This window comes from Cydia pomonella, chromosome 27 (genome assembly GCF_033807575.1).
Source record: "Cydia pomonella isolate Wapato2018A chromosome 27, ilCydPomo1, whole genome shotgun sequence".
Classification (NCBI taxonomy): domain Eukaryota; kingdom Metazoa; phylum Arthropoda; class Insecta; order Lepidoptera; family Tortricidae; genus Cydia; species Cydia pomonella.
This window is the reverse complement of record NC_084729.1, coordinates 1348423-1372320: the sequence shown is the minus strand read 5'-3', so window position 1 is coordinate 1372320 and position 23898 is coordinate 1348423. Positions and strand designations below refer to the sequence as shown.

At 37.5% G+C, this 23898-nt stretch overlaps 1 protein-coding gene across 1 annotated transcript in view; it reads right to left on the bottom strand.

The window, feature by feature from the left end:
* The window catches only part of LOC133532608 (uncharacterized), a 67600-nt gene extending 44515 nt beyond the window's left edge, over nt 1–23085 (bottom strand). The window contains exon 1 of the mRNA XM_061871359.1: nt 22333–23085. Coding sequence (XP_061727343.1) covers nt 22333–22513 — 181 coding nt within the window. The 5' untranslated portion in view covers nt 22514–23085. The remainder of the gene's footprint in view (nt 1–22332) is intronic.
* Between the last annotated feature and the right edge of the window lie 813 nt (nt 23086–23898).

The window sequence follows — 23898 nt, the reverse complement described above, 5'->3', positions numbered from 1 at the left end:
TAAGTGTCATTTTGTATGAGATTTTTGACTTTCCAAAACGTCCCGCTTGGCGCGCTGTTCAAAAACCCATACAAAATGAGACTTAACGCAAACGCGTACATCACGCTTCGCTATCGACTAAATTTACACTAGGGGTACTGAATGGTAATAAAATTATCTGTGTCGGGCTGTTTTGCTTTTTAGGTTCATTGATGTCAGTTTAGAATACCATGCTTCTCTTTGCGGCCTAGTTAATTAGGCCGTTTTTGCGAATATTTGTAGTGCACTAGCGCCTTAAGTAACAAAAATATAAAATAAAAACAAAACAGTCCGACACAGATTTTAATAATAATAATCTGTGTTGAAAAAAATCATTGCTCCGACTTCAAAAACCACGGAGGAAACAGTCGAGTACGTTTGTATGGTCAAATGACCACTCCTGTTGCCTCTTAAAGCTCACACTTGCACAGCAGCACAATGTTTCCACAGACAGGTGAGTCACAATTTGTATTTTTGTGACAAACTTACGTGGTGTGGAACGGTGCCAAAGTACACAATGGAAATTTCAAGTTCTGGGTTAACAATGTGCCACACAAGACATTAGGTTTACCGATGGCCAGTTTGTTACTAAACGAATTAGTTACAATAGTACATTCGACTCGACAACTCGAGTCTTTAATGCACTCCAGCCTGTGGCTGTCGTGCATCTACAGAACTCGTTTGCAATATTCTTACCCCCGGAGTTACACACAATGTTTTTCATATAACGAGCTATATATCCCGTTGTCTAAGTTGTGTGTTTAATTTGTATGTCATTATGTTCTTTTCATATTGGTGAACAATAAAGAATATTTGTATCGTTTTGTAGGCATATATCTTAAGATATGTACCTTGCGATAAGATATCGTAAGATGCCGTATCTGTCGGTATATTATCGCTGCGTCTGTGACGGGCTTAAGAGGAATTCCTATTTGCGATTTTTCCATACAAACGCTCTCGACTGTTTCCTCTCTGGATTTTTAACCTAGAGCAATGATTTTTTCAAATAAGATCAATATCATCAATATCTGTGCCGCTATGTTTTCCTTTTTTGGATTATTTTATTTTGAAGAACCTTACAGCGCCTCGAAAATCGCAAAAACGGCTCAATCGAATTAGCTGCAAAAAAAAGGCGCAGTATACAAATATCCAAAAAATCAAAACATAGCGGCATAGATTATTTCTTCCTCTTGCAGTTTCCAAAATTTCATAATGATTGGTTGCGTTTTGGAGGAGGAAACAATCGAGAGCGAAACCTCGATGTTTGGGTTTTTTGCGTAGGAATTTTAGTCCGAGCTGCAGTTGTCCTCATCGCACGCACTCACTCCCGTCCACCGCAGCGCGACAGAAACATATCTTCAAAAATTCGAGATTTGCTCAGCTAGGAATTGCTCTTAATTCTACCCAAACGTCTGCACATGTTCACTGATCAGTAAGCGAGCACACATCACTCGCACGGCGATGATAATTTATTGCCTTCATTAGACAAAACCGCGTCAATTCATAGTAATTGTCGCGATGATCTCACGTCCTGTCGCTAATGGTAAAAGTGAACGGACACAGAATTGATATTAATAAGTACATAGAGCATCCAATATCGGACGATGTTCAATACCGGTATTAAAATCCGATATTGGCCCACCATATCGGAATTCCGGAATTGATAGTCAGACCAAGCTAAGTTGGCAGCAATTTTTATAGTCCAGCCCTTAAAGCATTTAACTAACCAGGGTCGCCTTTAAGAGCTTACCCCTCTGTTGAAAACCTCGGCCAATGGTCATATGTATTGTGTGGACTGGCGTTCATCTGACATGGCTATTTGTACGTTACCCCTCCCCCGTTTTGTACAGAAAATTATCTGAGGCTACATAAACTAATTACAGCTCCATACCTTATCCTATTGTAATTACAAAGTTTCAGATCAATCTATATCTATAAATCTAATAGATATCAATAATCTCATTATCTGCAACAACGGGATAATATTGAATAAGGCCTTGATGCCTGACTCAAAATTTAAATAAAAATTGCCGGAACTGTTAGTTATTTACTGTCGACAACATTTACGAGACGGGCTGCAGCCGCACCAGGAATGCATTACCCGCAGTTCTAGAAATAGGAGCTGAAATCGTCGCGACCATAATAAAATAAATCTTCATTAGTGTTCATAGGTTCAGAACGAGAATGGCCCTTGGTGCTTCCTAGGGTTTGGAGATAAGCCCTTTTAGTGCGGAGAAGAGTAGTTGCTCCATAACACACATAACGGAGATGATGGGCGTGTTAATGTTTGTCACGAGTGTCTGAAAGTTTAAGGTCTCCGAGGAAATTGTCGGCAACCGATGGAATATACATATGTAGACGAAGCTATCGGTACATTTTAATTTTAATTTAAAGAAAATATATAAAAAAATACATGTTTTTCACGCGTCTGCACCAGCATTAGAGTTGGACCAATATAAGTTTGCAATGATTTTGATAGCATAACTCAGAACTATATAGGTAACACAGGAAAAATAAATGACTACATCGATTCTTCTATTCTATTTATTATGCACCTCCCTGAAAGTAATCCTGGCGGCGCCCATGACGGGCACGCATTTTATTTCCTATATTGCGCCTGTAATTCGGCGTTTAAAGCAGGCAATTATTTTTCTGTGCACATTTTTGACCATTAGTCACAGAAAAGGAAACTCTTTTACCTGCACTCCTTCAGAAATTTCGCGTTTGTACGGGGCAACGGTAGATTCATGAAATGCTCCTCTAGCAGTTTGAAGAGTATCCGCTCTTTTCCAAAATGATTTAAGGCATTTTTGCCAAAATTGCATAGGGGATTTTTTAAATTCTTAAATTAATAGTTTTTAACCTTTTTGACACCAATGACGGATATATCCGCACCGTAGTTCCAACGCTGAAGACGGATTAATCCGTCACAGACTACAAAGTAACATAGCTCTACGTGTATATGCAAAAGTTCAATTTTAGTTTGGACACTTCGGTGACGTTGTAGCCGGCTAACTAAAGCGGTAATAACCAATTGAAACCAGGTTCTTATAGTAAAAAAATATAATAATATAAATATGTACAATATAATAAACTAATATCCGTTAGCGAGTCTACTCTAAAACAATAAAATATCGTCACTGGCCTTAACGTTCTTGAATCTTCATCGAGCCAAACAATGAATCCCGGCAGCAGGTGCTACTGAGGGCTACGCGGGCCCACCAGGCGCAAGCAGATGAAAACTTCAGCAGCGATTGTCAAGAAATAAGTAGTCTTCAATTTTAAACGAGAAGAAAGGGCATATTTTTTTATTACCAGCCAGTGCGCGCGGTGACTGCACCATGCAGGTTTGCCATGTTACAACGTGGCGTCCGAGTGACAGCTTTTGTGTTTGACACGCCGAAAAGGTTAACATACTTCGCCACAGGAGATCAGAGCTGGCGGCTTCCTCGCTCAACGCATCAGTCTAACGATCCAGCGAGTAAATGCTGCCAGCGTCTTGATCCAGTTTGATTTTAGATTTAATTTATTCATATTTTAATTTTAGTTTACTTATTATTTATTTATTTTTTGTTTCTATCCTAAGATGTGAATTCCAATATATCCAAATATATACTATTGTTCAAACTACAACATATTAAGTAACACACTTCAATTTCAAGAAGGAGGTATATTCGGGTGTGGCCATTTTTTTTAAGTATGTTCATCGACTAATAATGCTTTAAAAATGTACTAATTAAACCGACAAAAATAGCACATTGAACACAAATATTCATTAAGCTGTTTTGAAATAGAACACGGTTCAACCCACACACGTCAAAAGCACTGCCACATTGTCAAGGTCGCTGCTAATTACTGGACAAAAAAATAGTGGAAATGTACCATCGGCCGCACTGTTGAGAGGATAGTGGACAACCGCGAACCAAACAAAAGTAGTCCCCATTTTCCTTTCAGAATATTGACATTATGGAATATATTTTCATACTATTTGACCGAATTTCACCTTCCCATACAAACGGAATTTCGTTCTTTTAAAAGTACGTTTTTTTTATACTACGTCGGTGGCAAACAAGCATACGGCCCGCCTGATGGTAAGCAGTCTCCGTAGCCTATGTACGCCTTCAACTCCAGAGGAGTTACATGCGCGTTGCCGACCCTAAACCCGCCCCCTCGTTGAGCTCTGGCAACCTTACTCACCGGCAGGAACACAACACTATGAGTAGGGTCTAGTGTTATTTGGCTGCGGTTTTCTGTAAGGTGGAGGTACTTCCCCAGTTGGGCTCTGCTCTAGATCTGGAATGACATCCACTGGCTGTGCCCTACTACACAAAGCGAGATGAAATTCACAATGCCCATACCTCTCTTTTGGACGTAGTTTAAGGACGTACCCGGGTCCAATGGGGGACGTGTTGGAATGAATCTTTGTACATACAATGACATGAGGTATATCTATGCCTGTAATTAGTTTATATAGCTCCAGCTTATATAAAGAAAACGAAATAAAGCAAAAACAAGTTTTGTTTGAAGAATTTAAATTCGATGTATTTTTTTAACTATGGTATTTGAAGCTACATAAACTAATTACAGACATAGATATACCTTATCCTATTGTAAGTACAAAGTTTCAGAGCAATCTAGCTAGTCGGTTTAACATGAGAGCGTAACTACGTTTGTATGGAGAGCTGCGGAATCGTAAGCAACCAGATATTAATTTTTACATGCTTTTATTTAGACTCACTTCCTAATTTGATTCAGTTAAAATTTGGAGTACTTCCGTAGGTAATTAAAATAATACGATTATGGTAACATGGTGCTGATCTGATGTTACAGTCGTACTCACTTAACTGGCTCAGTGACCAAGCAGGATCTTGGCCTCTGACGCTAGAGAGCGCCACTCTGCCCTATCCTAGAGAGCTGTTCTTTCCGTTCATTCCTCTTCCCCTCTAACCTTAACAAGTCATGAAAAATGTTTGCGAAATATCTCGCCTGAAACACAGGGAATCCTAGTTCAGGCACATATCAAACATCACTATTTTCAAGTCTTTGTTTTAAAAGAATGTAACCATGGAATACGTGTTTTTAAATAAATTATGTTTCATGTATTTTTTTCTGCGCCACTTAACGACAGTTGGGTATTTAGAGGGCGTACAGGTCTTTAGGGCTTCGTCACACCAGCGGTATCTGGGACGCCCAGACGGACGTTTTCTACCCGGGTGCCCCACATACCTACGCTCTTCTCACAGCACGATCCTCTTCCATCCTGTCCAGGTAATCAAAGGAGGAGAGAGTCGGAAGGTAACCAAAGGAAATCGCGGAATCAGAGAAATCGCACACACAAACAGAAAGGTCTCGAGAAGTACTTGATGGACATGGAAATGCAAATAAGAACAGTCAGCAGTGAAAGTTGAGAATTAGGTCATTAGTTAGATAGGTATGTACTTCATTTCGTTCTTTAGGCACCAAGCGAAATTCCGTTGCAGGACTGAGATATTGGTATTTTAGTGAAAATGTCACCTTTATTACCAAGGCAACAGAATCCACCGCTGGGTGATCGCGGCGAATGGTTTGCCACGCTCGCAGCGGTGCACGAACATCTAGGTTAGCTGGAAGAGATCCCTTTTAGGGATAAGTTCGCCTTTGTACTTACCTTTTTTATTGTTTTGCTTTGTCTGTTTTATGTTAACTTGTTTATGTACAAATTGGCATACATACATACATCTACCCTGGAGCAATTAATTTACTTACTTGGACTCTATTGCCTAGGTAATGGAATTCCGCTTGGTGTCCATATAACGAAATGAAGTACATAGAAATACCTATCTAATTAATGATCTAATTCTGAACTCTTTTGTGTTTTTTGATGCATGGTACAGTCGGCGTCAAATACTTAGTAACAACCAAAGTAGCCAAATAGTTCGGTACACCATATATTTAGTATGGTGTACCGAACTATTTGGCCACGTTGACTGCTACGGAGTATTTGACGCTGACTGTACCTGTTCGCATTTCCATGTCCATCAAGTACTTCTCGATACCTTTCTGTTTGTGTGTTTATTCCCATCCGGGATTACCGGTTTTTGGACCAGGTTCCACACAAGGTTGTCCATGGTCCTTTGTTTTACAGAAACTTGTTAAGATGTGCAACGCAATGACCGCCTCGTCTCGTTTTATTTACCGCCGTTTCCTAGTAACAAGAATGGCTGATATCTGATATACATTTTAATGCAGTAGTTATCCTCAATCACGAACAACTATGAGTAGTTACTAGTTAGATAGAACAGCGAGCAATTATGTACATACCTAGCACTTTTAATATACTTGTTGCGAGCAGCGTAATTATTGTGCGGTCAATTATTATACTGGAGGTGGTCGACAACCTTTCAGAGTCACGCTGCATATTAGGGCCCTCAGCACAAGGAACGTAAGCGTATCGTGAAAACGTTACGAGTACCAGGCGCGTAGAGTTCCGAGCGCTAAGCGTCGCGTAAGCGTAATCGTTTTATAAGTGGAATCTCATTAGTTGAAATCATGTAGTCGCTGGCGTCAGATGTCTTCGGCGGATGTATCAAGATCTTACTTTCTCGTCAGGTGAAGTTTTTTTTATCCTTTGATGATGTCAAAGTTTTTTTACGCGTGTATTGCTACGCCTGTCGTAATGACGGCAGAAATCTCATACGCTTACGCTAAGACGACCCTTCGTGTGCGGACTTGTTTGAAGTTGTTCATGCTCGTAGTGCTCTCGTTCTACGCTCGTGTTACGATACGGTTACGCATCTCTTACGCTAACGCGCCGTGTGCTGAGGGCCTAACCTATATTTATGGTAGGGGAGCCCAAGAGGGGATTCTTTTAGTTACTCTTGAGCGTGTCAGATAAAGATATTAGTAATGTCTTGCTAACCTAACCTAACCTTGCTACCTTAACCGCTTTTAGCCGTCTATTTTGGTCTGTTGGTTGGTTGGTCGTAAAAAAAATTGTTAATAGTATTGTGGATTTGGTTCAACCGTGTGATATATAGGGCCATTCTATGAACACTCGAACGGCAAGTACCACCATTTGCATGGACAGTCACGTCTGAAAACATCGCCACGATCGATGTGCCAAAAATATATATACACGACCTTATGGCCCATATATTAGGGTAGTGTATACATATTTTTGGCACTTTGTCCGTATCGATATTTTCAGACGTGACCGGACAATTTATAAATGATTTGAACTTGTCCATGCACTTTTCAACTCAACGGTACCTTCCCAGCGTTTGTAGCAATATATATTTTTTTAAGTTATAAAGTGAGCCGAATGTTCTCGACCGCTGGTGCGCTCGCGCAGACAGCGCGGCGGCGGAGCTGGTTAACCGACCTTGCGGGCGCGGGTCATGTGTTCCGCGGAAAAAGCAATAGAATACCTTTCATTTAAGCTCAATAAACATAGGGAGTACTAACAAACGGTAACAATCAACTGAGCATTGGCGTTCTTTATGTCTATGCAATAATGTTTTCTCCCAATTTCGATTCGGCAAGCCCCAAGCAAACCTGTTTTTAAGCAACTACTCCGCAAGCATCTTCTGTCAGAAGATGAAGAAGAAGAAGATTCTATAGTGGCACTGTAGCTACATGGCCATTAATACCGAAGAAGCAGGCCACCATTTGTTTCAATGTACTTTTTGCACGAGTAACTTTCGTAGGGTTCGGCTCATTTTGAAACACCCATACCGTTGATTGTTGCTTCGTTTCGGGATCGTATGCATAGATCCAGGATTCGTCACCTGTATAGATGTTATAAACGGCCTTTGAGCCACCACGGTTATATTTTTTTCCTACTCCTCTACTGTTATCTGTCATTTATGCATTCACTAACACGAATATAAGAACATACATAAAAGGTTTCAAGAAAAGTCTATATTGTCTATTCCTCATAAAAGCTCTTGTGCTTTTATAAGCTATAACGTTACTGCGATTAATGGCTACCAACCTAACAAACTTACAGAATATTCATTTGGTTGCATAGTAAAAATAATTACTTCATAAGTCAGAAACACGCATGTGACACCCGTAATATAGCAACACCCATAGACTACGAAGACCGCTTAGCGTTGCTTGTTAGTCTCCGTAGGCTACGGTGGCCAAAATTGAGAAAAAACTGTCCAAAAAATTAATTTAGCAACTAGCAAGTACCAGGGCCTCATGAGTTACGAGGAGGTGTCGCCGACCGGCCGGCCGCGGCCCGGGCGGGCCGGGCGCGTAACAAGGTATGCTCGCTCGTCTTGGCTATATACTTTTGCTGTATTTTGTTTACCTAAATTAAGATTTATTTTTGTTGACTCGTAGGAAAAATATTGTATGCAACGTTGTATAAGTAGGTCAAAAAATTCTCGTGGCGTATTCCTTTACAATGTTCGCCTACGCCTTCGGCTCCGGCTCACATTGTAACTCACGCCACTCGCCTTTTTTGACCCTTTTTATACAACTGTTGCATAAAATACTATTTAACATTTTATTGCACCATTCGACGTGAGCATCTTTTTGGTCCTTAGTTAAGTTGTGCGGTATCCAACGCGAACAAATTTTTTTTACAGCTAAATGATCATGTAATATGCTATTAATGCTAGTCATAGAAATACCCAGAGTCGCCTCTATCTCGCGGTACGTAACATGTCGGTCGTCCATTATAAGTTTTCGCACAGCCTCAATATTTTGTGGTACAACGACCGATTTCGGGCGACCTGCCTTAACTTCGTCCGTAAGCATACTACGTCCACGATTGAACTCACTAAACCAGTGATACACAGTTGTTTTAGATGGAGCTTCATCACCAAAATTGAAGTTAGTTGATCTATGCACTGTTGTTGCGTTAAACCACGCCGAAAATCATAATAAATCATAGCACGAATATTTTCACGAGTGAGTTCCATTCTTGCAGCGAGATGACATTTAAAACCCGTCAAAAACAAAACACTAGCGTTAATAAGAAAGAAAAAATATACCGGCCAGTACTTAAAAAAGTTCAAATTTTACCATGGAGATCAAATATACTATTTAAGAAGATTGTAATCCCGGTTTCCGGATATATAAATAGCAGCCTTCGTAATTGTTTATTCTTCTTAATTCTCTTTGTACATGAGGGCCTACCGCCAACATCGAAAAATCGGAAATTGTTACTTGCCTCTGTCGCTCGATTGCCTGATTAGCGAAACTGATAATGTATAAAGTAAAATAATTACAATCGCCAGAGCGAGTTCATCTCAGCCGTCAACCGATCTAAAGTCCTTACTTCCTCCTTACGCGAAGCACGAAGAATTTCTTACTTTGACCCGTCATTTCCAACCTCTATCTATCTCTATATTCGGTTCTTGTCTGTTTTAATTTTTTTTGTCTTTTAATTATTTATATAAGAATTCAAGCCTTGGCGACCCTCTACATCTCTAAGGATAATTTAATATATATTTTTATATTTTATCTCTGACACTTAGAGACTTATACATCTCTAAAGAATTTTAGTATTTTATGGTTTTATTTTTTTATCATAGTTTTTTTTGTGTAATTTGACATTTAGAGACAGTACCTATACATCTCTAATAAAGTATTTATTATTTCATAGATTCGATATTTGTAATTGTTTTTTTTTTTAATTTATTGTTTGTAAAAATGGACATGTAAAAGTGCCCCTGTGGCCTATTTGCTGAATAAATGTTTGTTTGTTTGATCTATCGCAACGCAAGCGCATAATAGACCGCGGGCCAGGAGCATATTTCGTCAGTCATCGCCTCCCGGCTGATACTTTGTCAGATGATAGTTTAGATGTTTTAAATTTAAAAAACCGTCAGCCGGTTGTATAGCGGTGGAAAAATCGTCAACTGTAAAATAGACATGTAAAAAATATGCGCCTTACCACTTTATGTGCGGCAAAGTATGCGTAATGTGTAAATGGCGTAATCCGTTGATGGCTTTTCAGGCGTTATGCCTGATAAAATGCAACATGCAAAGTTTCACGATTTGTTATTGCTATCATAAAAAGGTATAGCGCTTATTTTTTACATATTCATGCGACCAGCTGATGTTCTTACCACCGCGATATAACCGGCTGACGATTTTTTTAACTAACAATAGCATCTGACCTATCTTTTGATAAAGTATCAAACGGGAGGCGAAGATAATTTTTTTTGTTTGTTCCACGTGTTTCAGTGGCTGCCATTCCTCAACCCACCAACGGAGCGGCAGCTGACGTCCACGAGGGTTCCTCATACCTAGCCGTTAACCACTCTACATGAGTTTTGGGCCGGGAGGCGATTGGTCATGGAAATCTCTTCCTGGCTCGCGGTCTATAATTAAATTGCTGTCATGCTATCTCCCCGATAATGCCGGAGTTCAATGCCACTGTGCGAGCGGAACAGCAATATAATTATTCGCCTGCGACAGAGATAGGAAATGGCGAGCCAATGTACGAAATGATTTGTGCTTAGCATCCTTTTTAGGGTTCCGTACTTTGAAAGGAAAAAACGGAACCCTTATAGGATCACTTTGTTGCCCGTCCGTCTGTCTGTCTGTCAAGCTCAACTGTGAATCACAACGTTGTGATTTTGATTTGATTTTTGATTTTGATACTGTTCCTTGGAGCTGAGAACTTCTAAGCCAACGCAATCAAAAGATACAGCCGTTTATGCCGCAAATATTCGACACTCGCAAGGGAATAAAAACCTACAGGGTACTTCCCGTTAACTCAGAATCTTGAAATTTGGTACGAAGCAACACGTCTTACAGCATATATAAAGGAAAAATTGCGAAAACCGTGTATTTTTAGTTACAATGATGTAACTAAAAATTAATAAAGTAATAAAAATATTTTAAATATTTTAAAGTTACTATCCCTTTCCTCATGAACGCGTAGAGGTATTCAATAGAAATTCATATCAAATACTCAGGTCTATAAATACCTTTAAGCTGTAACAAAATCAAACTTCTATGTCAACCAAATCAAAAGAAAACGGAACCCTTGGTGCGCGAGTCCGACTCGCACATGGCCGGTTTTTTGTCAATCTCGCGTTTTTTCTAGAAAAAGTTCCAGGTCTATCATGTGGGTTGTATATTGAAGTCAAGGATGTTTCAAGAGCTTGGCCGGGCCAAGTATTCGCCTGACCACAGCAATGGAAACAGAATAACAGATTCGAAGGCACGTTATCAACAAGTCACGTGTTATCGGTATCACTGGGAGACATATCTCTATATTCCATGTTTGTTGTTTATTTAGTCATATGGCGTTGACATGTGAGATATGATTACTTGACCTGGTCCTAAATGGGGTTGGCAACTGTCAAAGGTTTGCATAGATGGCGCCATCATAGCTTGCCCCTGTCTCTAGTTTTGTTCTATGAGATTTGGCTTAAAGTACTGGAATCCAGGTCACAAAATTCCAAAAAAAAATCAAGAATTTGACACAATTCTAGGGATTGACAGGGCAAGCTATGATGGCGCCATCTGTTTAATACTTCGACCGGCCAACCCCATTGACATGTGAGATATGATTACTTGACCTGGTCCTAACAATTCTGCTTAAGAGGAACATTAGTGGTAATTTTTACAAGCTTTTATTTAACTTGTCCTGTTAGTATGTATGGGATTGGGACAAATCTTGCAAGTTAAATTTGACCCACTTCCCGGTTTCCGATGAAGCTGAAAATTTGCATACATATGTAAGTCGGGTGACAATGCAATATTATGGTACCATCAAGCTGATCTGATGATGGAGACAGGAGGTACCCATAGGAACTCTGTGATAAAACAACGCAACCTAATTGTGTTTGGGGTTTTTAGAATTGTCTCGATGAGTATTAGTTGCCTGTGAAAAAAGGACAGTCAGCGATAAAGGCTTGTACCAAAAATTTATTTTTTGCCAAAAACTTATTCAATACAAATGCTCTCGACATTTTTCTCTCTGGATTTTGACCTTAGATGTTTTTTAACGAGTTCAATACTACCAGTATCTGTGTTTGTACGTTTTGATTTTTTTGATATTCTTGTTTTTTTATACTACGTCGGTGGCAAACAAGCATACGGCCCGCCTGATAATAAGCAGTCTCCGCAGCCTATGTACGCCTGTAACTCCAGAGGAGTCACATGCGCGTTGCCGACCCTAGCATTCCCCCAATAGTTGAGCTCTGGCAACCTTACTTACCGGCAGGAACACAACTATGAGTAGGGTCTAGTGTTATTTGGCTGCGGTTTTCTGTAAGGTGGAGGTACTTCCCCAGTTGGGCTCCGCTCTAGATCTGGAATGATATCCGCTGTGCTGTGCCCTGCCACACAAAGTGAGTTGACATTCACAATGCCCATACCTCTCTTTTGGACGTAGTTTAAGGACGTACCCGGGTCCAAATCCGGGTCCGGGTTTATAAAGACTAGGTAGTATACTTTAAAAACGGCCAAATAAATAAACAGACTCCTAGCATACAAAATCGGCAACAATAAACGCAAAAATCAAAATGGTCAGACACAGATAATTTCTTACTCATTCCGTTCCCAAAATTCCGTTACGATTGGTTAAGTTTTGGAGGAGGAAAATGTCGAGAACGAAACCTCGATTTTTGAGTTTTTTACGCAGGATTTTTCGCCTAAGCTGCATTTGGCCTTATCGCACTAATTCTAGGCAATCTACCACCAACCATTGGGCCAAACAGAAATTTACAATTGGTGCGGAAAAGAAAATCAGTAAACACTACTATTATAAACAAACATGAATAAATACATAGTATTATAATAAATACAAACATATATCATATATTGGGAGCGTGCACGACTGTCACGCAACCTAGTGTGCGCAATTCTAGGGGAAAACGTCAATTCACTACATCTTATAAAACTACTCCAAAACTAAAAACTACTGAACGGATTTTCATACGATTTTCATCTATCAATAGAGTGATTCTTGAGGAAGGCTTAAGTATATAACTTGTTAAGGTTTTGTGTAAATTGTTTGAAATATAACGATGTTGTCGGAAAAAATCACGCTGGCTAGGAGCTTTAATCGAAAACGCTGCCTAATCCGTTTGAGCTATAACAACACAATGTATGGTGGGGTTGTTTCTCATTCATAGGTCTACAAAAAAGTCCGCGATGTGAAATGTCTATCTTTTAAGGATAACTTACTATATCCATTCTTAACTTCTAGAAAAAGATCACGTAATATGTGGCATTTGCAAAGCTATTTACATGAATACATTATTAACAATTATCAAAATAAATACGTTAGTTATATTAAGCATTTCATACAGATTACAATGGTCCCTTACACCATACAATTTAAATGAATATTTCAGGAGTAATCGTAAATCAAAGTTTCATTTCGAGCCATATAATTGTACGAAATGTTAAAGACGCTATCCGCAGTTAGTTCAAATTTTTACCACCTTATGCGCTGGGATCGCTTTACTTACCCCCACCACGCACTTCGCACGGTCCCAATACATAAATACATAAATACCCCTAGTGTAAATATTTTCGACAGCGAAACGTGACGTACGCGTTTGCGTTAAGTGTCATTTTGTATGAGATTTTTGACGTTCCAAAACGTCCCGCTTGGCGCGCTGTTCAAAAACCCATACAAAATGAGACTAAACGCAAACGCGTACGTCACGTTTCAAAATCGAATTTAGTTACACTAGGGGTACAGTGCGGTAAAGAGGTATAGAGAGTTTAAGACTCCGAGAGGTACGAAGGCCGCAACCGGGACGAGGTGTTACAAATGGGGTATGGTGGTTTACGAACACTAGCGCCCCCTCCCCTCCCCCTGACGCAACCCGAGCATGAAATATGACCCGGTTGACTGTTTAATTTCATTATTGAGAAGCTAGTACTAGTGCTAGTGTGCGTAAAGAACCATACCCAAAGGTACAGTCAAGTCTGAAAATATCGATACGAAGCCCCAAAAACATGTATACAAATACTTTATTAATAACGCCAAGTTACATGTCAGGTACATTCTATATCAGATTTTAAAATTAATTGAAATATTATTTGATTTTAATATACACATTGAAATAGTACAGTAAAACATTCAAATACCGACTAGAGAAATATCATAGGGAGTACTCGACCTTATTGCCTATATAATAAGGTGTATACATATTTTTGGCACTTTATCGTGCATATGTATATATTTTCAGACGTGACCGTATCATACTGCATTAGTTTCAAATTGAATTAAAAAAAAATGTATACCGGCCAAGTGCGAGTCGCACTCGCCCATGAAGGGTTCCGTACCATTTATGACGTATAAAAAAAACTACTTACTACATCTCGTTCAAACCAATTTTCGGTGGAAGTTTGCATGGTAATGTACATCATATATTTTTTTTAGTTTTATCATTCTCTTATTTTAGAAGTTACAGAGGGGGGACACACATTTTACCACTTTGGAAGTGTCTCTCGCGCAAAATATTAAGTTAAAAAAAAAAAAAAAATTAGAAACCTCAATATCATTTTTGAAGACCTATCCATAGAACCCCACACGTATGGGTTTGATGAAAAAAAAAAATTGAGTTTCAGTTCTAAGTATGGGGAACCCCCAAAATTTTTCGTTTTTTTTTTGCTATTTTTGTGTGAAAATCTTAATGCGGTTCATAGAATACATCTACTTACCAAGTTTGAACAGTATAGTTCTTATACTTTCGAAAAAAAGTGGCTGTGACATAAACAGACAGACGGACATGACGAATCCATAAGGGTTGCGTTTTTTGCCATTTAATACATCTACTTACCAAGTTTGAACAGTATAGTTCTTATACTTTCGAAAAAAAGTGGCTGTGACATAAACAGACAGACAGACGGACATGACGAATCCATAAGGGTTGCGTTTTTTGCCATTTAATACATCTACTTACCAAGTTTGAACAGTATAGTTCTTATACTTTCGAAAAAAAGTGGCTGTGACATAAACAGACAGACAGACGGACATGACGAATCCATAAGGGTTGCGTTTTTTGCCATTTAATACATCTACTTACCAAGTTTGAACAGTATAGTTCTTATACTTTCGAAAAAAAGTGGCTGTGACATAAACAGACAGACAGACGGACATGACGAATCCATAAGGGTTGCGTTTTTTGCCATTTGACTACAGAACCCTAAAAACATAATTCCACCGAATCATAAGTAGAAAAAAGTAATCTTTAGTCGGCGCGTGTGACAGTTTTTGTTCCACATCTAAATATATCCGCGTATCGTATCGTAAGCAGATTAATTCGGTTGATAATCTAATCGGACCTGGTTATAACCAGTTCATTTCACTAGGAGGGAAATGGTTGGTAAACAAATTGTACGCCACCTGCCAATTTAAAAAAAATGCCAATTTAAATTTAAAAAATGGCTCATTGACAACGCCTTTTATGACATGGATGAAATATTGTAAATGTAGAACATGGTAAAATATTATAATTTTTAATTTGTAACTTTATTGAACACATTATGTGAATATTTTTATATTATTATCTAGATGTTGGTATTAACTAAAATCCGCTTAACTTCATTTCACTAATTGTAATTTTGACATGTAATGTATGTGTACATTATTAATAATAAATATGAATATAATATGCTGTGGTTAGGTTATACATTTGTAGTCGCCATCAGGTATATCGGAGCAACCGAGGTGCTCAAAAATATCTAAACACGCGCCCTGACGACTTGACAATGGAAGCGTGTTCAGATAATTTTTGCACCTTAGCCGGCCTGATATGAGTCAAATCAAACACATTTCAAAAAAAGGTCGCTTCTGTAGACAATACATTAAAAGATAACCCGGGTACGGTCACCGAATTAGATTAGATTAATTTCATGAAGACAATTACATAATAAATTTGACAAAAATATAACAATTTGTATCATGATCGTCAAATAAAATAAAAATGAAAAGAATAACAATACTAATAAAATACAATTATAACTCCAATATTACGTTACACGACTTTCTAGGTTTTTTGACATCTCCCCCCTCTTTGTCACACTTGGTCACATTTGGCAAACCCCTCCCCTGTGACGTCACATTTTTGGCAATTTTGTTTTCAACGAATTCGGCAAATCGAATTACGGATTATTAATATTTTTGATAAAAGAAATATTAGTTTATAACCCAAACCTGATTAGAACAGAAAATTAAACGGATAAAAGCGATTATCGTCCTAAAATTAAATAAATTTTCGGTTACTGATGAAGTGACGTCACAAAGTTTGTTCCCCCCTGATGTCACATTTTCATGACCCCCTCCTACCCCCTAAGCGTGTAATTAATGGATGACCCCTTAATGATGGCCAATTTCATCACAGAGGACCGTCAAGTGCGGCCAGCTGAGTAATTTCGACGAAAACATTTATATTTAGGCGTAAACGCGGTATTTTCCTATATTCCCGCAGAGAGGTGTTTTGGCACCTTGTTGTGTAGAGGTGATTATTTCGTGTAGTCCGGTTATTCTGAACTGGCGTGTGCGCTCAAAATTAAGTTTGGTTCAGTTCAGTTAGGTACGCGTAAGGTCTGTTTTTGTAAGTATTCCAGATATTAAACTTACAGTTCGATTGCCCCAATTGGCCTCACCCATCCGTAATTTTAGAAAAAAACTAGCTTCTGTCTGCGACTTTGTGTGCGTGGAATGATTTATAAATGGTGGCCAAAAAATATGTGCATTCCCGTTGCCAGGGAGGTTTTGGGCTTATACTGAGCAACATTTACTATGGGACCAACCCCGAAATCGCGAAAAAACCCGGTTCAAATTAAAATAGAGAGAACAGAAGCAAATCGTCTGTAGAAAGCATCATTGGCACTTGTACCATTTCTTTAATTTACAAAGAACTAAAATAAAATATTAAGTAAGTAAAGAAATCAATTTGTTCCAATAAAAGCATAAAATAACAAAAAAAGAAACAAGTTATGGCTAAACATGATAGCTAATAAACTAGATTGTCCTCTGTTGTGGGCAATGGGTCAGCGGACAAAGTGGTTATTGTTTATATATTTATTATTATAGTACATTTCGATGCTAGCGCGGAAAGCATGTCGAGATATCTTGCCACGAGCCGTAGGCGAGTGGCAAGACTCGGGACGAGTGAAGAATGACATTTCTGCACATGTATCGAACGACGTTTTTTAAAACAGTTGCGAAAAAATAAGAAAAACAACAAGTACTTTTTTATGCATGTTCTATAAGACAGAAACAATTGTCAATATAAAATATTATACTATCTTTACCTAAGTATCGTTATTAACGATTATGTGTGTATCGTATATTTAAATTGTATGAAAACAATATGCCTTTGGAAACTTAAAACATTCTTGCAGTAAAAAAACGCCTCTGCTTTGACAGGCGTTTCGGCAGCTATTCCGTTCCATTCAGACAACTTATTAAGAACGGTTTTTCAATATTGAATATTAAAAAATAAACTTATTATAATGATGAAGAGGTAAGTAATAAAATATGAAATATGCTTATATTTATTATTTTTACATTAACAGTAGGTTTTTATGTTGATTACGAATTTTAAGGGAAACTAACATTAACACTCATCAATAAGTAGTCATGAATTGGAACAAGTGGAAAAGTAAAAAGCACTAGTTCGCGAAATACAACTTTCCGCACGCTAAACAGCTACGTAATTTAGCACTTTTTGAGCAACTGTATTAAAAAATATTTTATTACGTTGCGGTTGTTAGGTATCGCTGGGGCGATGCTGTTGAAGCGGACTTGCGCGGTCTCCAAGAAAGCTGGTGGTGGTGGGAGATGGCACAGGATCGAGACAACTGGCGTGTACTCGTGTCGGAGGCCAAGACTCAGTTTGGGTCGCTGCGCCATTAAGTAAATACGGTTACTAACATAAATAATAAGCTATAACTAACACATTTATAATCCATATGTTGTATTAAATAAATAAATATTAATTTAATTTAAAGAAACTTCAAAAGATAAAAACAATGTAGTTTTCAACACGAACCGATCCACGATATGATCAGTATAAATTGTAACGCTGCCAAGTATGCGTGCCGCGCAGTCTCCCAGCTAATTCAAACCTAGGCATTCATTATTAATTAACTAGCCATCATTATGCTCGCTTAAGTCTTTGCTTACGGTGGCGTCGTTGATCGGATCGCCACTTTCCTGAATGAAGGTTGAGGGAGGCGATGGCTGAAATAAGCGACATACTCGTGAATGGGTTCTGTTTGTGGAGACTGGTCTGTTTAAGCTAACACGGGCTATTATATTTAGTAACTTTATTTTTGACTATAATTACAGCGAGACACCTCATTCGGTTCTCGTATGTTTCTTTTATCTTCGTTATTGTTCTTTTATCTTAATGAATGTTTTATTTATACAGAATGTTGACTCTTGGAGTCCTTATACATCTCTAACTATAATATAATCTTTTAGTTCTGACACTTAGTTTTTAATATTATTTTTTTTGTAATTTGTCATAAGAGACTTTATACATCTCTTCGAGCTGATCTGATGATGGAGACAGGAAATAGCCATAGGAACTCTGTGATAAAACAACGCAACCTAATTGTATTTGGGGTTTTTAGAATTGTCTCTATAAGTATTAGTTGCCTGTGGAAAGAAAAGTACAGTCAGCGATAAAAGCTTGTACCAAAAATGAAATTTATTTATGTATACTAAAATAGCTTAGTTAAGAATACGTTACTCATAAGGTATATAAAATAGTGTGTTAAGCCACTACAGTTATTTTTTTAAATAAATATAGAAGAAATAATTATTATACTTATTATACACCATGTTTTTTTTTTCTTTTTCGTTAATTTCAAGGGTGCATTCCTGAGCTTAAATTAAGTATATTTCTCAAAGACACTGGTATTCTAATTAGCTCCATTTCGGAGATAATCAATAATTTATTTTTATCTTATAAGGCCCTTAGGAGCGTATGCACTTGCCTTATGGCCCTGTTTACATATTGATTAGTATTTAGTACGAGTGTGCACATTTGCTACTAAATGTAAATACTTTCTCGGACGATTGATGTTCGAAACGAACAACATGTAATACCCGTGTTTTTATAAAAAAATATAAAAAGGGTTTTTTAATTAACTATGCCATTTATTTTCCTTAGACGTACTTATCCACACCCCGGAGTTAACGGAATTCAATAAAAACACGGTGTATAATATACTAGTGTTTCGCAAAGTGTATAATACGTATAGGAAGAGCAAGTAAATATTAGCACTAGAGCACTGATAACCGGTCCAGACAGCTGACATTATCAGATGTTTACATTTCACGTCTCGCTGTGACATGGTTCCATCATCAATGTGTGCACGCTTTTTACCCAAATGTGGGATCTTGGGAAGGGTTATGTTATGAATTTAGTAGTCTGTATTTTTTTTTCCGTCCAAAATCCGATTTTGGCCAAAGCTGATGGTTTTGTTTTGCTCTCGTTCTGGCCGAACGAAACAAGACCTTGTTTACATTTTTCGCCTTATTACAAAGGAGTAAGGTGCAACAGTTAATACAAAAATGAATTTTTCAAGTAGGCCTCAAGGGCTCTTTTACATGTCAACATTTACAGTAATATCATATAGTGCAAGGGTGGCCAACAGGTCGATCGCGACTGTTAGTACAGTCGATCGTGGCAAGGCAAAAAATATAAATACGTAGACCAGTTTCATTTAAGGTTTCAAGAAGTATGTAATTGGTAGATCGCACAGAGTTTCGTTAGTAAACAGGAGATCTTGGGTCTAATCAATTTGGCCACATGTGGGTGACATGAAAAATGCATGGCATAATTTATTAATAAAATATAACATCAATATCATCATTTCCTCCTATATAATTTTTTTATGATATAGAAGGCAAACAACAGAGGGGTTGCAAGAGTGTTGCCGACCTTTAAGATGAAATTATGCTCTTATTACAAAGAATGGCCGCAAATGTATTGTTAATACTGTATGTACAGTCAGCATCAAAAGTAGCGGATGAAACAACGCACCAAAAGTGATATTCCAGATAAATTTTCTAAATGTAGGTAAATCTCTAAAATTCACATCCTAAAGTATATCTTTTACAGTCTAAATTGTTCTACATATATAATCATCACTTTTTGTTAAGCTGTTACAGAATGGTACATATTTTTGAAGCGTTGTTTGATCCGCTACTTTTGATGCTGACTGTACAGTGTAATTTTGGAGTTAACCCTTGGAGTTATATGCAGTAAGCATATAAAGCCATATATGGCGGATATGATATTCAACTCTATTCACAACTATTAAAGTTCAAATTTCAGCAAATTTTTAATAGGGTTAATTCCAGATTTGTTTGTTAATTTCAACCTTGAAATGAAATCTATGAGCTTTTCTTTACTCAAAACTATACAGATCATATAGGAGAATTGAAAAGTTCCACAACAATATTTATGAAACAGGATCTCACAAAGCTATATAATAAATATTAAATATTGAATGCAGAATAAGATTATCACTCCCATTATCACATACTTAAGTAGCTATGAACCTGATAGGATATGTGTTGCTACTTGTTGTAACATAGGTATAGGTGTAGGAATAAGATGTACAAACTCAGGTGTAAAGAGAAGAAAGGAGAAATTTAGCAGCTTGTAGGCTTATAAATTCAATGATGGCTAATTTATCATTCAAAATATCAAATGGCGAATTTTCCGCGCGCCAACTGAGCACAAAAAACGGTAGACCTCATCCAATAATGTTACTTTGAATCTAGGAGATACATATATTTTGAAACAAATGGCATGGAATTTTAGATAATTTCTGGCCATTGACTTATATATTACTTCGTAAGGCCTTAGTAATGGGAACTTATCAACCAATCGCATTGTAGCATTCAACCAAGGCACTCGGAATTATATGAAGGGCCTATCTTTACTTTTGAAATCATTGTTTCTGGCTAAGTAGAAGCAACAAATACAATAAATCGATCAAATGCCCCAATGTAGGGCAAATTGCATACATTATTGGTGTTGTTTGGAGAGACCATTAGGCTAGGTTATGCACCCCCTTATTTATTGATCTAATTGATACCAGGATTATGTAATCAATTTCATTCAAATGCTTATTCATTTTTTTTATTGTATTTTTACCTGTCTCATATGTACAATAAAGTGTTTACATTTTTTTATTGTATGTTTTACTTTTCACTCTCAATTGCTCAAAGGTTGACTGGAAGAGAACCCTTATAGAGATAAGTTCGCCTTTGTACATTGCCAACATTTTTATTTGTTTTTGTATCTTTACCTGTCCCTTTTGTACAATAAAGTGTTTACATACATACATACATGCTATTGTATATCATTCAGAAGAATGTAAACAAAATACATCATAACTTGGTTTATCAGGGCCTCTGCTAGCTGGCGCGGGTGCACGGAGCGGACGAGCGGGTTAACGAAAAATAATCTTACACAGATTGACCTAGCCCTAAACTAAGCAAAGCTTGTAAATTTTAATTGCATCTATGGCAATAATAACTTATTGCCGATAAGTAATGTTTATTTGAAATGATTGATTTGCACACATGATTTTTGCCAATATCGTAAAATTTACAAAACTAATTAGACTACACCTTAGATATTGTACTAATACAAAGCATAGCCACTGTGATAAACAAATGTTATACTATTAATAATCCATACTTAGTGAAAAGTAAGCTGATTTCTTTGCAAATCTAATTTAATATTTAAAATAACAAAACCTACAATAATGAAAATTAAAAGAAATAGATTAGACATATACTTATGTATAAATGTACAGCCCACATCGATGTTCCATAAAGTAAAGTTTATTCTATACTTAAGCAGTAATAACAGACGCACCTAGTTAGATAAAAATAAACTTACAAATTGGCTTGTTCAGCGGCCATTCTATGGGAAATGAAGAATTTCTGACTGTGAAATATTTATGAAAATATAAATCTAAGCAAGTAATGTATTTTGTAGTGTTTTCAATTATTAATGTTAATAATGATAATCATGTAAGTTGACGTATTATCAATAGAGAATAAGTAAGTTATATCAAAAATAATTTAAATTAAGGGTAAAATCATTCTTATTAGGGTAATAAACCAAGTATTATAGGTAGTTTATAACCCCAATAGGATAGACATATAAGTTATATGTTTATCTCTATGAAAAGAGGTTATTATTTTCTCGAGATATTTTGAAAAGGAGGGTGTATAAAGCAAGTTATTTACGTAAGTTGTAACTTACAGTTCCAAAATCAAAGGCAACAAAGGCAATCCCCAACAAAACAAGGAAATATGACATACGATAAAAGTTTGATGCTTTGCCAAAATCGAAGACTTACCATTGTGCCAAGGGTTCGCAGGCTCGAAATACTGAGTGACAAGGTGCTCCTCATCAGGAAAGCAGACTTTCCGAGAAGATTTCTTCTTCTTCCTCGCTTCCTCCGTCGTCGACTCGTCCCCGCCACTCTGATTTGCACTAACACTCGGACATGCCGTTTCCTTATCAGCATCGGTAGACATATCTACGTTTTCTGTCACATAGCAATACACCGTGATGCATTAGCGAAAACCCACACAGAAAAATAATATTTCACAAATATAAATAACACGTTTTTTCACACACACATCACTGAATATTGATCCGTTTGTGTTATTAACAGTGTTTTGTCGTTAACACGCCGGTCGAAGCGCTTATTTCACGGGTTTCGTTGCTATTTTACTATTTTTATTATTCGTTTCAAATCATAACATTCTGCACCTTTCATACATCGTTTACCGCCATATTGGATTGAAGGAGACAAAAGGAAGGTTTTTGATTTTGCTCGCTAGGGGGTGCTTTGTCGCGATTAGGGATACCATATAAAGAAATAACGAAAAAAAATAAACATGATATTGATAAAACAAAATATATTTGTATTTAGCCAAATTAACATTTAAATAATATAGCCATACATTTAAAATACAAAAAAAAATCTCCAAAATATCAAATAATTATCTGGTCGTACCTAACCTAGCTGGACATTAGGTTTCTTGCGGTTCAGCTACTTAACCATAGATGGCGCTTATAACTAAAGTTTGTCCTTACAACTTGTTCGTGTAGTCCTTTATAAACTTTTATTTTTTAACTGAGGGTACGTTTTCATCATAAAAATAGGACTGACATGTCTCTGGTTTTCATGTAGGCCCTAGCACGGTAGGCTGACTCTGTGATGTATCCATTGTTGAAAAAGACCAAAGAGTAAAGAAAGTACCTAAGTCGTATAAATTTGTAACAAAAAAAGTACCTCCCTAGGGAGTTACAGCTTTTTTCACAAACCATAACTCTCGAGGGAACAATATAGGCCTTTGTCCTTCAACACACCTGCATGAAATAAGATCTTTTTCAAGCAAGTCTGATGAAAAACAAATATTATGGCACAATCTTAAAGTCACATTAATTAAATCCCGCCACAGACGGACCGACAGTATATATATTAATATACTGTAAGATACCGACAGATATCTTACAGTATAGCTAAGCATCACGCACACCAACAATACCTAAATATCGCAATATACCTATGCCTTGCGATATGGTATCTGAAGATATCTTTTGGTATATTATCGTTCCGTCTGTGACGGCCTTAAGCCTTAATGGCCGGCAACGCACTTGCAACCCCTCTGGTGTTGCAGGTGTCCATGAGCAACGGTAATCGCTTACCATCAGGCGATTTGTCTGCTCGGTTGCCTCCTATATCATAAAAAAAGTGTAGGTGATATGTTGTTGGTCCTAGGGGCACCTTGGAGGTGCATAGGGCCTCCACAAGATCCTTCCACGCCTTTCTATCTTTAGCGACCGTCTTGGCCTCGATCTAGCTCAGCCCTACGGCTCGCAGCTCGTTCTAAACCGCGAGCCAGGAACAATT